The sequence below is a fragment of the Plodia interpunctella genome, chromosome 15, assembly GCF_027563975.2.
Source record: "Plodia interpunctella isolate USDA-ARS_2022_Savannah chromosome 15, ilPloInte3.2, whole genome shotgun sequence".
Taxonomy (NCBI): domain Eukaryota; kingdom Metazoa; phylum Arthropoda; class Insecta; order Lepidoptera; family Pyralidae; genus Plodia; species Plodia interpunctella.
Window position 1 is genome coordinate 5600524 of NC_071308.1, and position 18006 is coordinate 5618529.

At 32.6% G+C, this 18006-nt stretch overlaps 3 protein-coding genes across 3 annotated transcripts in view; 2 read left to right on the plus strand and 1 right to left on the minus strand.

Annotated features, from left to right (window-relative positions):
- The window catches only part of hwt (heavyweight), a 148466-nt gene that overhangs the window by 120760 nt on the left and 9700 nt on the right, over window positions 1-18006 (minus strand). The gene's annotated exons all lie outside the window — the stretch shown is intronic.
- Window positions 4298-10812, plus strand: LOC128676181 (uncharacterized). The gene is made up of 4 exons (XM_053756173.1): window positions 4298-4418; window positions 5093-5748; window positions 6883-7095; window positions 10085-10812. The coding sequence occupies exons 1-4, from the start codon at window positions 4410-4412 to the stop codon at window positions 10311-10313; spliced, it is 1107 nt and encodes a 368-aa protein (XP_053612148.1). The 5' UTR covers window positions 4298-4409; the 3' UTR covers window positions 10314-10812.
- LOC128676177 (putative uncharacterized protein DDB_G0282133) lies at window positions 12152-15714 on the plus strand. Its single transcript, XM_053756171.2, has 4 exons — window positions 12152-12236; window positions 12334-13061; window positions 13140-13352; window positions 13514-15714. The coding sequence occupies exons 1-4, from the start codon at window positions 12195-12197 to the stop codon at window positions 15630-15632; spliced, it is 3102 nt and encodes a 1033-aa protein (XP_053612146.1). The 5' UTR covers window positions 12152-12194; the 3' UTR covers window positions 15633-15714.

An 18006-nucleotide genomic window follows, 5' to 3' on the forward strand; every position in this document is an offset into this window, starting at 1 on the left:
TTTTAATCACCATCTACTTTAAAATGTTCTTCAAATTAATAAAAACAAAAACTTTTTTACCAATCCCAAATATTTTAACCAAGAAAACGTAGAATTCATTTGAAATATCATCAAAATTGTGCGTTCGGCATACAAGTTTGTTGTAAAAGTTTCCAAATTAAAATCAATATCGGAAATGGAAAATAAATATTGTCCGTGACGATACTTTTAATTGAATTTGATCGAAACCAAATGCTTCAGTATCTTCAACCATACATCACTTAGTCTTAATGATTATTTATAAATAACTCGTAGGGTCCAACTTGCGGTCAGTCTTTTAATCAGTTACGTTGTGATAAATTTGAAAATTAATTGTAAACAAATAATTGACATTTATTAAAATCTGAATTTTATTTTGCGATAAAAGAAACTTACATAGCTATGTTATAAATACAGTAGGCAAAGCTTTTCTCAGCCATTTTTAATTTAATTTCTTAAATTAAATCTTGATTTTTGAGCACTGAACCAATGCTAATTATGCGCATTGGTTAATTTTTATCATAAAAAAATAATGTCACAAAATTTAATAAATTACAATGAATGTTCAAACTCAAAATGATATGATATTTTCCATGTTTTAAAGTCACTTTCAGCCCACACATAAGGAATCCTAAATTTTTAACAATGTCTCTTAATTCAGCGTATTTTTTTTTCAAATATTTATTATTACAACAATATAAATACTTAAAATACTTAATAGGATATAGATATAAGTATTTGTTTTTTTGTTTCTTACAGCTAAATTAATATCGAGCAAAGCAGTCGAAACTAAGTAAAGGCAAGTGATTTAATTAGAAAATTAGAAAATCTTAATTAGAAATTATTACAGAAAAAAAAACTAAAATTTAGTTTCTCAACCTACAACTACTGCCGTGGTTATGTTGTGTAAATATTTTTATAATATATACATAATATAACCAAATTAACGAAATAATAACCAAATGAATTATTTTTCTTTCGTTTTTAGTTCTGTTTTCACAACAACGCATTGATCAAATCAATCAGCTTTACACTTCACAAAGATTAAGAAATAGAAGATACAATGTCGCAAATCCCAAGACGAACTATCACTATAAAGTTGTTTCGTGTAGCTCATAAATCCACTACAGCAACTCTTTTGCGCTGTCGGTTAACTACGAAAGGAGTAGATTTATGTAGTTTGAAAGATGTGCACTGGTCGAGGCAGGTCGATATATCAAAACGGTCCACTGTGGAACTTATCTCGATACCGCAAATGTGGGAGCTTTTATTTACTTACTATTAAAATTAGCTGCAGCTTTACCAAGACGTAACTTTGTTTGCGGTTCCGGTTTATGTCTTTGTAGATTCAATTTGAAGTGATATGTGATTTTTTAAACATTAAGACAGTATTTTATTGGTTTATAGCAGATTGCGATTAAATCTGTTGCTTAATCAAATTAGAATGTAAATAAATAGGTACCTCATCTAAACCAGTTGACTGAAGAGACTCGCTAACTGTGATAGGGACCAACACTGTTCAAATGAGTTTCTTTCGTCTTTCTTCTCAGCAGTGGTCGTTCCGAAATGCCAGTAGCTTTTAGCTTGTGAAAAATAACTATTTAATATGAATATTGACGTGTAAAAGTGCCTGTCAAGGTCTAATTTCTGAATAAATGATTTGAATTTGTTGTTTGTCTGATTTTACTTTATATACATATTTTTCACACAATTAAGTTACATACAAAAAAACGTATTCGTAAACGTATAAATTCAAAAGCTATGTAATAAAATCTAAGAACCCTTTTTACATTACGAATGAGTACGTAAAACTGAAATGAAAATTGATTAATTAATTTAATTAAACTGAGATCGACTGACCTACAATAGGAGACGACAGTAATTAAATTCCTGCCAATCGGATAGTTCCATCGATTGCTATTCAGTCGCCATTCTCACTGGAATCGACAATGAAACTTATTAAATCTCTTTGTAATAGACGAAGGCGATAAAATTTTAATTGCCTCTCCCTATTTTTTATTAAGTTGATGCTACGAGTACTGTTCACGACAACAAGAAACTAATTGTAAAATTACGATATATCACTAAAACAAATATTTATATATAATATAACATACATTAAATTTACATTTTTTTGTTATTTAGCTATAACATGTCCCACTGCTGGGCAAAAGCCTCCCCTCTTTCTTTCCACGTGTCCCTTACTAAAAACTTTACATAGTCATTAAAATATCTATGGTTACAATATTCCTAACTCATTTTGATTTACTTTTATAATACAAAAACAGTCAACAATAACCTCGCAAAAAATCATTAACTCACATCGAAAATTAATTTCGGTGCATGTACCATAACTTAAACGAAATCTCAAAAAGGGATTATAATATTTTAAAGAATTTATTCTGAAAAGCAGCGGGTTAGGTACCGTTCGTCAAACAATGAGGTGAAACCCAAAATTTCAAGATGAAGGGTCCGTTATGCTTATAAAGTATCAAGTTTAAACGTATTGAACAGGTATCGGGAATTTCGGCTCATAAGGCCTTTTCGTGTTTTCCTCAATGAGATGATGTAAGATAATGATCGAACCAAGCCGCATGAGTCTGATTTGATTTTATTGCAACCTTCAAGCATAACTTTTACCCATCGTGAGAATTTTCTTCGGTTTTGGACTTTTGAACTTTTGACTCATGTTTAGCGGGAATCTACACTGATATACACAGTTTTCAAATGTATTTCCAGTTTTTTTTTACTTAATACTTTCCAATGAATTGATATTCACGTTCACAGCACAAAATGTCTCTTAAACTATGTATATTAGCTGTCTTTGGAAAACTGAAAATAATTTCGTATTGATATCTTGTTGTGTGATAATTTATCGAACCCTGAGTTCCGCGTATAATAGCCGAAGAAAGGAGGTCCCTAAGATATGAGAGAAGGATACTTTCAAAAATACCTGTATTTTACTCTATCAAATTACAAATCATGTAGATTAGTGAAAAGCTGTATTTTTCATTGGTGCAATAAAGAATATTGTATTTTATACATAACAGTCAACGCAGATTTAAGAAAAATATTTACATTAGTCATTTGGTCGATGTGAGACTAAAAAAAAGGATCATACATTTATAAAACTAAATAATAAATTTGTTTCCAAACATCGTTTATAATCCCGATACAAATTCACTTAAGGCATGATAACCGCGAAATCGAATTATGTGTTTCATTACACCGCATTAGGTGATATAGCACTCGTCATTTGTTTTATTTTTAATGCATTTTTTGACTGTGACACCCCGACGCCATTAGTACTTAAGTATGTGACTGAAAATTGTTGTCAGACGATACGTTACGTTGTAACGTTATTTTTTCTTTTATGTGATTGTGGGCGTTCGATTCGCTTTATACTTTCTTTGGGACCCTAAAATAAATACAGAACTAAACGTTTTCATAGTAACAGCAATGAGGCAGGTGAAAGACAAAAAGGTTGGTTAAAGGTTGATATTTTACTATCAAATAAAGACTAAACTTGGTATGGTATTTTGCATGTTTTTATTTGAGTTGCAATGTATGTAACCATGTATGTTCAGATGGAATCTTGTAACTAAATTTTGAAGTGGTTTTGAATTTTGAAGAATAATTATAATATGTATATTAATACATACTATAAATATAGTATGTATTTAATTAATGAGAAAATGCAATTAGCAATCAATAATTCCAAAATATCCTAAAAATTATCGTTAAATCTTGGATAAATAACAAACAGATACACAAAAGTTTTGCGGTCAAAATGCAAAAACTAAATTGACTAACACGTTACAGTGATCCTTGTAAATCGTTTAGATTAATTCACAAGTGCATGTATGGGTACTCACTAATATAATAACCAAACATACACTCACTACACCTACAAGTAATGAATGGGCGGCACGTAAACTAGTTAAGTTATCAATGGAGCGTACATCGCCTTTACATCTCTGGCCAGAGTAAATGAGTTTAAATCAATTTTTTTAAGAATCAATAAAAGGGGGGTTCAAGGGGGGTTAAGGTTTTAGGATTCATGTTTTTAATGTGTGTGATTTGTGAAGTTGTTAATAATTTGATTTTTCGAATTTAGATGCTTAGACCAGACGCCTTGTAATCATAGACGTAATATGAGCTTGGGGGACAATACTCCTATAACAGCTTCCTAGAACCCTAAATTTGCATCTTTCTCACATTTTCCTTAATCCAGCTAAAATTTATCATCACATGTATCATTTCGCGAGGTCATTGTATCGGATGCGCGAGATGCGCGCGCGCAAGGACACAGGATCTTTTCCTATAAAAATGTGGGGCGACCCCTCGCGGTCACAGTGCCCCACGAGACCCCGACGCGGAAGGACATCACGATGAAATTGGTGAGTCCTTGATCTTGACCGCAAGTGTAGTGCCAATGTAATGGATGTGTGAAAAAGTGCGATTCTTTTCACGGAAAGTTTTTTTTATTTTAATTTTTAGAATGTTTTCTTTTCGAGTTTTTCCCGTTTAACTTTTCTAACACAAAGTAGCAAAAACATTTTTATAATTTTTTTAGTTACGAGTATATCTGGGTTAAATATTATACATATACCTATTGTTGTTTAACTAAAGTATAATGATATTACACCATAAACTACATTAAACTTTCATTTTTAAATTATAATGATTATTTTATTTGTATTTTTGTGGTTTTTCTTGCCATAGTATTTTTTTCTAATTAAGTAATATGTTATCAACTGATCAATTCATATTGTTACAAAAATTCAAATGAATAATTTACAATCGTGCGCATTTCATGACAGAATACGTTCTATACAATACACTGTCAATTAACATGAACAATCAATATTCGTGTATTTTGTATAATTAATTATTCAATATATTTCAAGAAAACGTATACTGCTAGAAAACTAATTTTGTAAAAAAAAAATACCATTATTACCTATATGTATTAATAATTCTGTGTGTGTTATGCTAATTCTGAATATGTAATTTAGCATCAAAAAGTTATTTTTATCATAAACTTAATAGTACAAGCATGTCTATTTTCCAGCTTTACGTCTTAGCCGCCTTCTTGGCACTCTCGCTAGGAGAAGACACGGACCAACAGGAAATCGAGGATTCAGAAGCCGTAGCAACGGTGGAGCTCCTCAAAACCAGTCCTGATGTCCTTCAAACTGCCGCCAGCAGCTACAACTACTACCCTAACGAGAACAGCAAATACGTAGAACTGAAAAACAGCGTCCCATATTATCCCCCAAATCCCAATAACAATTATAACCAGCAAAACTATCCTAATCTAAATAACAATTATCCCAATCAAAACAATTATTATCCTGAGAATAGCTACACAACACAGAAGCCTTACGCCCCCCCTCAAAACGACTATATCCCGCCGAATAACAACTATATCCCCCCAAATAACAACTATGTCCCCCCAAATAACAACTATGTCCCCCCAAATAACAACTATGTCCCTCCCAATAACAACTATGTCCCTCCCAATAACAACTATGTCCCTCCCAATAACAACTATGTCCCTCCCAATAACAACTATGTCCCTCCCAATAATAACTATGTCCCTCCTGTCAACGACTACGTCCCTCCTAACAACGGCTGGTACCCACCAGCCTCCCCCACCAGTACAACTCCTAGTTCTGTCATCAAGAATGATGTGTTCTTCGGTTCCAACGGAAGCTACAAATATGAGTGAGTACTACTTATATATTTGTATCTTTTATATGACATTTCTATCGTGTATTTTTTATACGGCATTCCTTTTAGTCCGGCATTGAATAAATACTATTTAATAACAGAATATTTAAACATTTCCTACTGTAATTTCAACTAAATAATTCATCGAAAATTCTAATTTAAATTTAATTCTAATTTATTTTTTAATCCTTTACTTTAAAATTATTTACTACTTTAATTTTTGACAAATAAACAAAGTAGTTCGTCATTTTGATTGCTGATAAATAAAACTGACAGAAGCAAAAAAAAATCAGTCGTGTCAATGAGCTCATATCACATGGGTGCCGCAAAGTATAACAGTATACATAAAAGTATTTGGGCAAAATGTAAATAATATGCAAAACATATGAAGGAAACTATCCTCTAACGGACCGGGCCATTGTACATTCGACATTAAATGACATCCGAACATCTCATTTTATAGCCGAATAACTGTAACTGTCGATTTAGCAGCAAAAAAAAACAAATTTTACTTTAAAATTAGAATGCGAATCGCTGTGGGCTCCGAGTTCAAATTCTATTTTTTTTCTGGCGAAGTTTATAAGTTCGGTTTAGCAAAAGATTTATAGATATAAGATTTATAATTTATGCAGAATTATTGGGCTCCTTAAACTAACTAACACGAAACTTTGAAGCCGCCATAATCTATCTAAACGGTTTTTTTCTTGCTTTGAATACATTAACTTTAATTGACATTATCTATCTTCGATAAATGTGTAATTTATAAATGCCTATAATTACTTAGCAATAACTGGTTGGCATTACTATTGCTGACAGGATTTTGAATTTAAATGAATTGAATATTGAAAACAGAACACAATGTTTGTCATCTTAAATTAAAAAATCTACAACATAACATAATAACATCAATCTTTATTCATTCCATAACAAAATATTTATTCATATTCGATTTGAAGCCATAAAAGGTATTTTCTGACATTTAGGCTTCTTTTATTAGGACTAACTCTAGCAACAGTACCAAATTTTTTACTACCATTTCAATCAACAACTACAAACAAGCTACCTAGATTAACCTACAATGTAATGTAAATGACTGACGAGGATCTAACCAAATCTAAACATCACCAGGTACGAAATAGCCGATGGTACCCACGCATCAGAGGAAGGCTATGTCCTCTACCCTAACACTGAGTATGCGAGCCCAGTCAAACGAGGCTGGTATTCATACAAGGGTCCTGATGGCAAAGTCTACACGGTGACCTGGTGGGCTGACCACACAGGCTTCCACGCGAGCGGCGACCACATCCCAACGCCGCCGCCCATCCCGCCCGCGATCCAGGCGTAAGTTACTTACCATTGACTAGACATTGGTAATGAAAATACGGGTCGAAAACTACAAGCGAATCTGTATTTTCATTAGCAGTCCCATTTGGTTTGTTTGAATATTATTTTTTGTGGGCTTCTAGATGCATAGATTATAAAACGTGAATTATGTAAAGTGTAAACCCTTTATCAGCTTGGTTTTTTTTTGTTTTAATGTATGTAGGTAAATGTAAAAACTACGCTTATTTTTATATAAGATAATCTATAATACCAAGGGAAACTTTGATGACTATGCTCAATCCTGCCTACTTCTCATAGCTGCGTTTCACATAGTACCTAATTGTTCACACTTGTAGATATTTACAGAAAGTAATTAAAGCGTAAATATGTTTTTTACACAAAAGTAATTTTTGACACAAGCTTTTATTTTTGTCAGAGAAATCTTATTGCACTCAATGTGTGACAAAAAATCATCTCCGAGGAGCCGTTCCTTCCCACACGCCTGGAGTTCAATCGGTTGAACATATCTGCTTCAAAATTTAATTGCAAGATTCCACCCGAATATATACATTTATTGTGACATAGTTACATTACATTGCATGTTAAATTAATGCTTCTAAAATAATAAAAACTTATTTCAAAATAACCTCTTCAGGAAAAAAGATACATTTTCCAATGGAAAAATGCTTGTATTTTTGTGAAATATCCAACAGCATTGTTACTTTATTATTATTAATATTTTCCTTATGTTTACCAAAATGGGAGGTCGGGCGTGTCAAGAGTTATGGCGTATGAGTGAGTTACACCAGTGACACATTGGGAGCGGCAACAAAACGGAAACAGAATTAGGAAAAAATAAACGAAATTGCAGAATAATTTTACAAAAATATAATATCCTGGCTGATTGAATTTAAAAAATCATCGCCATGTTCTGAATTTGAATTCAAGAACTTTATTTTGTCTTTAGCTTGGTAGGGGTGCGTAGCTTGTCGGGTGTTGTCAAGTCAATTTATCATTTGTCATAATTTGTTTACCAATCGTTTTTTTTATCAAACAATACCGTATTTTAAGTTTTTTTGGTGTAACAATATTATGTTTAAATTAATCTATTTTAAAAGATTTCCGAGAGCTCTTAAAGACTCATTTATATAGGTAATTTATTTAATAATAAAAATACTAATAAATAATACAAATTATGTGCGGCCAAAGTTAAGTAAACATTAGCCGCACATAATTTGAAGAAGAAAAATATAGGTAGTAGGCACCTAGGTTGAAAAATAGAAAGGTCATATATAAAATAAAAATATTCCTTGCTTATTTCGGTTTTATGATTAATTTAAATTATTTCAAATTTTCTCTGATTTTGGAAAGGTACTTCTCCGCTACGGAGTTTTATTTTGTACCTACCTACTTGTAGTTCAGATCACTGGAAAAAATACCAGAGAGATGACCATCCCACGTTATTGTATACATTGATACAAGTACCCTATGACTAAAACGTATCGATAAATCAATAACACACTATTTTTCCAAACTGTTAGTAGCAAAATAGTTTATATAGAGATTAACACCTGCGTGACTGTTTATATAACGGATATGAATCCTAATACGCCGATCAAAAACATGACATGAATACAAAGCCTATTGATTACAAACAAAAAAATCAAATACACTAAGTATTTTTGTTGACCCGAGTCCGCCTACTACTGTTAAACGATCAACTATTTGCTTGGACCAGGATTGAAAACAACGTTCACATCACAGAGTTTGGAATATTAAGCCAAAAAGAAGTGGTATCTACTTCTTGTTAAAGCTAATTTTCACCAAGCGAGCGAATGCTCATTCTATCTTCACTCAGACTATCCAGCCAATGGTTAGCTATAGCGGGGCCAGCCATTTTGGACAACGAGAGAAAGAGAAGGGATAGGTACCTACGTAACTGGAATTAAAAAAACGTGTGAGTGCCTTTAGGACAGAGTCAAAATTGCAGTCAAATTAGGTTTATACAATTTAGCGCCTCATACAGCTATATGTCTGGTAGCGGAGGGCGTCTATGACACTTCTAGGGTCTTATTATTACAAATTCTAAAAGTTGTCATCATCCAAATATGTACATGCGGGTAATGAACCTGGTAATTACAGAAACAAACCACAATCGTTTAATTTCGCGATCCAGTATTTACTATATCAACACCGACACAAATTCCAATATGTACGAAGTCGCCTTCGACGAAGTAATAAATCGAATTAAGGCGACAGATATGTATATCCCCTATCCTATATTCATAATCACATTTTTTTAATAAAATATTATACAGCCGTTCGAGATCAAAGTCCTTAAATACACAATTTCTATAAAAAAAAATATTGCGAACCCTCATGAGTGTTGTGTGAATTTTGAATATGGAATAATCTTCCATGGAATAAAAATCATAGATTACTAATCTTATCACGCGGGAATACGCAAATATACACTAAATAAGTAGATACAGTGGTATCCATATTATTACCTACCTTCGATAAAACTATGTAAGAGACTAGAACTTTTCAGTTTCAGTAAATATAGCATATATGCAGGAAAATTACTACCATTATCATAGTCATTGTTTCAATTTCGTTCATAAATTAATAAATTCCGCCCTATATGTAGTCACGCTCACGCCTATTTGCTGTACTTGTGTTCGAAATTTACATAAATATATCACTTGTAAGACTCACAAAACCACAAAAAAATGATATAATCATTGCTAATAAAGTTTATAGTCAATGCTATTGTTTAAATTCAGACTAATAATACCTAGAGAAACATATCACCTAGTCTCTCTATTTTCATGAAATAAGTTTAGAATTTTAAAATTCTGTAAATTAAAGATTTTATCGAATCATGATTAAACTTGATTTTGCTGAAATAAAAATAATAAATCTGACTGTTGCATGAACTCGATCATGAAATCATTTTTTATGATCTTACGTTTTATCCTCATAATAAATATTTTTATTATTTCAGATCCATTGAGCAAAACGCGAAAGAAGAAGCGGAAAAGGAGGCGCAGAACAACATACAACCGACATACCCGACTCAAACGCAAAAGCCCCAAACAGGGTATTACCCCACGCAAGCCCCGTACCCCAGCCAGCCGACATACACACCCCAACAGAACTACCCCCCACAACAAACTTACTACCCTCCACAGCAGACGTACCCCCAACAGAATAAACCGTCATACGGCAAATAGGAAAATGACTTTAAAACTAAAATGGAAACTATTTTGGAGTCAATACTTCGTCCCGTGATTTTATTTTTCATAATAAAGTTGCAACAATTACCTACCTGCCAGAATAGAAACGCAATATTGTTACTTTTAAGTGTCATTTCAGTTTCCGCGATCGATTCCTTTGAGAGACCATAAATGGCGCGTCTATTTTGAAATTTACAACGGTTTCACAACGATTGATTGGTTTAGTTGCCTTACAGTTTCATTGCTTTGTTATGTTAATTTTAATTATATATTATATACATGATACGACATGCAGTAATACGAGATTATAGTCTTAAAATGGGACGAGGGTAAAAAGATTTCATTAAATATTCCATATGATAAAAGAATTACCTCTGAGTTTTAGGACATTTGTCAGTAATCATAATCACGATTGGTTTTGTGAGTACGATTACTGTAGCGCGAAAGGTTGTGATAGTTAAGTGTGCCAATGTATAAATAAATTTTGTAATATAAACCTTGTTTTTATTTACCTGCAGCAAAACAGCCGTCCCAAATGTATATGGTTTACCTGGAACAATGGAAAATTAATTATTATCCATATGTACACTAATATTATAAATAAAGTTTCGGTTTCAGTCGCGAGATTTTGATCAACTTTGGTTAATGTCCCGAGGTCAAACATAGATGGCGCAGGCGAAACGCGAAACTGCATGCGACGTTAAGTTTTACATAAGTAGGACTTCGTTAAGTTTTACATAAGTAGGACTAAAGTACCAATGGAGCTGATGGAAAAATAAATATTTTTGTACGGTTTTCACAAATATATAGCACAATATGTGTACAATTTATATTAAGGCGGAGCCAGTACTAGTCTAGTCTAAGGGCTAACGGCCCACCCTAGCTACGCTGAATATAACAAATATTTTTTATCAAAAAGAACCTTAATGAGGTTCTTTTTATTTCAATTATTTGTATAAGTGAAATACATATCTCGACATTAATATTTATAATATGCACATTAATTAGCGTATAGGAGATTTAAAAAAAAACATCCAACACTAATCATGTATGAAAGAAAAATAATGTCAAAAGTATTAAAAACTACCAAACTACCAAACTAAAACAAGCGATCCGTAAAGAGGCTATTGAAATTTCTTGAATCAGTAAACCGGGCTGCAAAAAGGGTGTATCCAAAAATTTTGGAAAACCGGTTTATCGGACGTTGACTTTAAACTGCCCATTAAGGACCTTGCATCATTTTGAACGCACACTTAATTAAAATAAAGATACCGCCTTCACTACAACCTAAGTAATTGTATAATAGGTGGTACCTAATCTGCAAGAAACTATGCTGCGCTTTTAGAGACGAATTTAAAATTAGTTTATGTAAGTAGATCCTTTTTTGTTTTCAAGTGTGCAATTTGCTGTTACTGTCAAATTTTATTCAAGTCGCCTAAAGGCACCTGACATAACTTTTAGTACTACCTACAGCGCCTAATGGCAAATAAAGTAAGCGTAATATATTCCTGTTCTCATATAATCGTTGCTTGTTTATTTACGTCCCATTGGTGAGAAAAAACAGTGATTTCTTCTACTCATTTCTGTTTTTGTCCTCCCCTGATTCCGTGTCGAATACCTTCGAAACATCTAACTCTTGTCATTATAGTTGACAACATTAAATTATAAGTTGTCTAATATCTGCAAAAAGTAACCACATCGTAGATATTGAGACCTAGCCCAGATTGCAATAAAAACTAGTTGCAAAGAGAGGAGAAACTTGTGTACGATATCTTTCACGAATGCCTGGACACGACCGTTGCGTGCGTATAAATATATGCGGAATTCAATTTCAATCTCAGTCTATTTTCTACATTATTTACGGTGTGACGTTTTGTGATGAACATAGGAATAAAATACAGCTTCAAAAAGATGAAGCTGGTAAGTGTTTAGTGATAGCTAGCTTACAGTGATTTAAATGGATTCAACTATTTTACTAGGATACGTGTAAGTAATAATTTTTTCAATTTTGTTACAGGTATTCACAGTATTCACAATTTTAATTATTAACTACCCGGTAAATGCGGATTCCAATGAAGAATTCATATTCCCACCGAAGTTCCAAACACCTGGGACATTTGTATCTGAGAGTTCTTTATATTTACCCCCCGAATCACACACGCCTATTCCATATTTTCCAATCAAAAAATTTGCCAATCTACCTTTCCCATATTTACCTCCTACTAGCACAAAATCACCAATTCCATTCCCATCACCATTTCCCATTATTTTATCTACAAATGGCGTGCAGCATTATAACGATGATGAAGATTATAAACATCATAATGAAAGGGAAAACAAAACTCCTGTATCCACTCCAAGACCACCTTTTGCGTACAATAGGAACAACAGAACTGAAAATATTCAAGAACAACAAATGGTTCACAAAAGAGACATGAGACAGATACAAAAACCCATGCAATACCAGCAACCAATCGATAGAGTTGATGTACGAATGCCACATCAATTTTCTTCAGAATTTTCGACAGCATCATCTATGATTCAAAAACCAACAGCAAGGTCAATGATAATATCATCCGAAACACATAGAAATGATAATATATTTGATCAATTAAAATCGGGGTCATCACAAGGTGGCCACTTCGTGGTACCTCCAGGAGGATTTATATCTTCAACTACAGAACCAGCAATACCGATTCTTCGACTATCTAACGAAATGGATTTAGATGGCAGCTTTAGTTATGAGTACGTATATGAAATGTTTTCTCTTTTCTATTCATGTCGTACTGTTTTCTGTCTGTCATGTTTTTTTTTTCTTTTCAGAGCATTAGGAGCTGATCAGACACATTACGTACAACACAGTCACATGGAAAATCAGGGTACTGAAAAGGAAGAACAAGTTGTGGAAGGTTCATATTCTTACGTTGGAGATAATGGGCAAACATACACAGTACATTATATTGCTGATTCTAACGGATTTAGAGCTAGCGGAGATCACTTGCCTGTAGCGCCACCTATTCCAGAAATTATTCAAAGGTTAATATCATTTATTTCAATATTTTTAAATTTTCTTATTATAAATGATATTTGTATTTTTGCTTGTAACGAATAAAATCAAAAACTACTGGATCGATTTGGATGAATGTTGACGATGATATTGAAATCATTATACTATTATTTTTTCTTTTTTCATATAGGGCCATTCAGTATAATTTAGCTGAAGAAGCTAAAAAGCCTCCACATTTGAAGTCGTGGCAATCTGACGAACAAGAACGAGAGCACAACGACATATTCGATAAACGGTTTGCTATACCCCCACCACGCAATTTATTCACTGGAAGAACCCCGGAAGCATTTTCAAATGATTTATCTCAACGATTGAACATGCAAAATAATTTAGAAGCAGCAGCCAGCTCTCAAATTCCTGTGAAAACAGTTGATTTTGTCAATAAACAACAAGGAAATATTAACACAGGAACCATTGCACCACAAATTACTTTCTTAGCATCACAAGGTGCTCATGTACCTTCTGCTAATACTCAACAACAGACAGTATCCAGAATGTTTTCAAATGATAAGCCATCATTACCACAAATAGTAAATTACGAGGCTGATGACAATAACAAGGCTTTGTGGAGATGGCAGTATGGTTTAAATTCAAATAGTCAAACAAATAACAATCAAGCATCTGAAAAAAATAGCATCTCCCGATCGTCGGGCGATGATGTAGTGATTAACTTTAACGAAATGACACCAGAACAATATACAAAAATGTTGCACAATGAAATCTCTTCAGGTTCCACAAATATCTTAGATAACTCTGCTCGACATTTTGATAATTCTCCAGTTCCAGTAAATCAAAATAGTTATACTCAGGAAAAGATTAATCAAAATGAGAAAATAAAATATAATCAAAATAACAACTTACATATCAATGCACCTTCGGTAAATACAATTAAATCTCAAGAATATTCAGAAGATTTTTATAAAAACTATATTAATAATAATTACGTCAATAGCCCAAATATTCAGCAAACATTTCAACAAGACAATTTAGTTCGGAATCCGGAAACAAATTCAGTACAAGACCTTCAGTCTTTATCGACTAGTCAACAAAACTATATTAACAATAATCATTTCAATGGCCAAAATGTTCAACAAACACTTAAACAAGATAATTCGGTTCATAATCCTGCAATAAATTCAGTACAAGATCCTCAGCCTACATCGCCTAGTCAGCAAATTCATCAAGAAGAAAAATCAAACAATTATAATGAAAATACTCCCAATTTTGAAAAAACATACACCTATCAACAAACTACAATACATCCTATAAGTCAAACCGAAATGAATCCAATTAAATTTGTAACTCAGATAAACAATTTCGATGACTTAATCAGCTATGAACCTAGAAGGATCAAATCTCTTAATCAATACACTACTGTAAAATCAAGTATTACTAACAAAAATTACGTGACATACGATGACTACAGTAAAATGAATACACCTGGGTACTCTACACAAAGTTTATTGGATATTGAGAAAGGATCAACATTATTAATTACAGAAGCACCAACAACAACAGCAGGTTCAATTAAATTTGCAGATTTCATTAGCCTTGATACGAAAGATAACTTCAGACCAATAATCAAATCAACAAATGAACAAAAACAGATTGACTCATCAGAAACTTCTGATTCAGACCTAACCAATAATATATTCTTAAAAAATATTTTAAAGCCTAAGGCTGATGAACCGGAAGAATTGAATAAAGCTAAAGAAAATAGCGAAAAGCAGATGCATAAAAAAGTTTTAACGGCAGAAACGAAAAGTGACAAAATAGCCAAATATATCAATTTACAAAGTAAACCCTTCAATGACATAAAAATAAATAAAAAGAAACCTGTCGATATTTCTGAAATAATAAATTATATTACTATGAAGAATCATTTTGAATCTAGTAAAGTAAGTAGACCAAAGAATAAGCCACAAAGTTTTGATAATACCAAACAAAGAAATGAAATGCATTACATTGATGACGAAGACCATGACGCATATGATAAATATAGTCAGGGTAAGTCAAAACAGATTAATATTGCTGCACCGTATGAATATCCTCAACTCGGCGAGTTGCGTGGGAATATAAAAAACTACAAAGTTTTGCAAAGGAACAACAATTTAAGTAATTTCAACAGCAATCAACTGAAAAGAGAGTTAGTTCCTCCACCCGTGAAAACGCTGCAAACTCAAAATTTACCTCCGTTAGGGCGAGCCGGTCCATCAACAAAAAGTTATTTACCGCCAATTTATATATAAAATATTACTGTGATTATCTAAACGTTTTGTAAATATTTTCATGCATTTACTAGTGTTAAGTTTAGTAAATTATTGATTATTACAATTTGTTTTGTTTTAGAAACCTAGTAGCTTTGAAAGTAAAAGATTGCGTGCAAACATGTATTGAATCATCTCGCCGTCCGTACTGAAAGCGTAACGGGAGAAAACACGCGTTTGTTCTCAGGAAAAATTATCTCCACAAATAATGAGTCTCGATTAAAACACAATCAAATTAAACATTAAGATCAAATTATACTATACAAATTGTTTGTGCATATACAAATCACATCACTACTATTTTGATCATCATCTTACCCATGTTACTCTTACAGATAAATTATTTTTCGATTGAAAAAGTATAATCTGCCTATAAACTATAAACAAGTTTTTTTTACAAAAATATCATTTTGCTACAAGCTTTTATTGTCGTCATAGTATCTTGTGGAAATGCCACGCCTGACAAAAAAGCTCATGAACTCGTTGGGAGCCGATCCTGAACCATTGTCATGGAAAATGAAGCGACGTAGGAAATTTCAAGTTTGTAGGACTACTGGGGAAATCTAATTTGCAAGAGATTACAGACAGACAGACAAGCAAACATCGGGACAGGTGAAACTAAATAAAAGCTTGTACATTTTTTTTCTTTCTTACAAATTGATAAGGGTTGTGGTTTCAATTTGCGTATTTTTAATAGAATACCAAAGTGATTCATGTCTAATTTATTGGAATCTTAAAATCAATTTATTATTTTTTACTATAGGTACTATACAATAGGGGATGGAATGGCAAATAGCCAATTTATTGAATTTTCATACCCATTATTAAGAATAATGATCGAACATGGCATTTTATGGTAATATATTATTTAGGATATTGCCATTAAAATGAATGCAAAGATATTATTACATTGCTGACTATAAATACGAGTACATACACTGCATCCTATTTTGTATATATATTTTTTACTTTTAGAATATTTTTTCTGGAAAAAAGACACCAATTTTTTTTCTCCAGATTTTCCTAGGTAAGTACTTACTTTAAATGCAGATATTTGGATATGTGTGGTGTGGTGAGTGTGTACGTAGTTCTCAAACACAAAATCTATAGAACTTTTTCTAAAGAATACTTACTTTTTATTTCGATTTCGAGCCCGCGGCTTCGCACGCGTGAATTTCACTTCTTAAAAGGAATCGATGTAAAATTTGACAAGAGCTTTGTTTTTATGTTCTCAAAATAAAATATAAAAAAAAACATAGCAACTTGGTAGATAGTATTTTTTGTTCTTTATTTATATCTCTGTGCTATTCCAACCCAAATAATAACAAAACACATCCACCCCTAACTTGCATTTAATTTTAATTAGACGTAATTACGAAGGGAGAGTGCTGGATAATATGCACAGTATTATTTAACCTGCCTCATAGGCATCGGGCGCATCTGCTGCAGTTGCAGTGTCTGTCTGTCATGGTGCATTATTATATACGATCCGGTATGCGGCCGTCTGCAGGAGCCATGTAGAAACTAATAGTAATTTCGTAAATAAACACTTGTATGTAATGTGCTTAGCGTACCTACGTACAATTAACTGCACGTCAAGTTACCTAGTAAGTGGAACTCTAAGCCATGGTAAATGTTGATGCGCTGTTGGCCGTATCTACGTACGTTGAGCGCGCTACAAATTAATTTGGGTAGATTGTTTTCAAGAATTTGAATTTAACGCATCGATGTCTAATGTAACATTCGTTCTGATTAAAACAACAATGAAAATTAATTTCATAAATGAAAGAAATATTTTTTGAAAACCATAGTCATATATTGTAAAAGTTGTCCATTATAAATTTGTTGCGACTTAATTTAAAGAATTATTTAGAATGATATATCGAAAAATTCCTACCGAAATAGCCAGAATTTACATTAGAAAGAGACGAATGGAAGAAAAAGGGGATCAACGGTGGGACACAACACTCACAGGCTAAGTAAAATGAAAATTTTCGGAACGCTTTCTTTACCAGAATTTATAAAGCAGAATTAATACATGTTGACTAAAATAATATAGTTGTTGTGAATAGGAGACACAGAATATATTAGAATAGAAGAGCATTAGAATATATATTATAATATAGTAGACAGTCCTGTCCTGATTGCGTCGCGACGCGACCAACGCTAGACGCAAATTACGTATATTTGTGCAAACCTCGTTTGTACCACACCGCCTCATAATAAATAAATATAGGGATGCTATCATGCTGCCACTATATTTAGACATACCTAGATTAAACTAAACGAAACGAATTTGATACATTTTATTAGTAGGAGATACCGTTAACCAAGCTGAAAACAATATCATGTTTAA

Coding starts and splice junctions, on each gene's coding strand:
- LOC128676181 (XM_053756173.1), top strand. Junction 5,749..6,882: donor AACGGAAGCTACAAATATGA/GTGAGTACTACT, acceptor AAACATCACCAG/GTACGAAATAGCCGATGGTA. Junction 7,096..10,084: donor ATCCCGCCCGCGATCCAGGC/GTAAGTTACTTA, acceptor TTATTATTTCAG/ATCCATTGAGCAAAACGCGA.
- LOC128676177 (XM_053756171.2), top strand. CDS start 12,195: ATGAACATAGGAATAAAATACAGCTTCAAAAAGATGAAGCTG. Junction 12,237..12,333: donor GCTTCAAAAAGATGAAGCTG/GTAAGTGTTTAG, acceptor ATTTTGTTACAG/GTATTCACAGTATTCACAAT. Junction 13,353..13,513: donor ATTCCAGAAATTATTCAAAG/GTTAATATCATT, acceptor TTTTTCATATAG/GGCCATTCAGTATAATTTAG.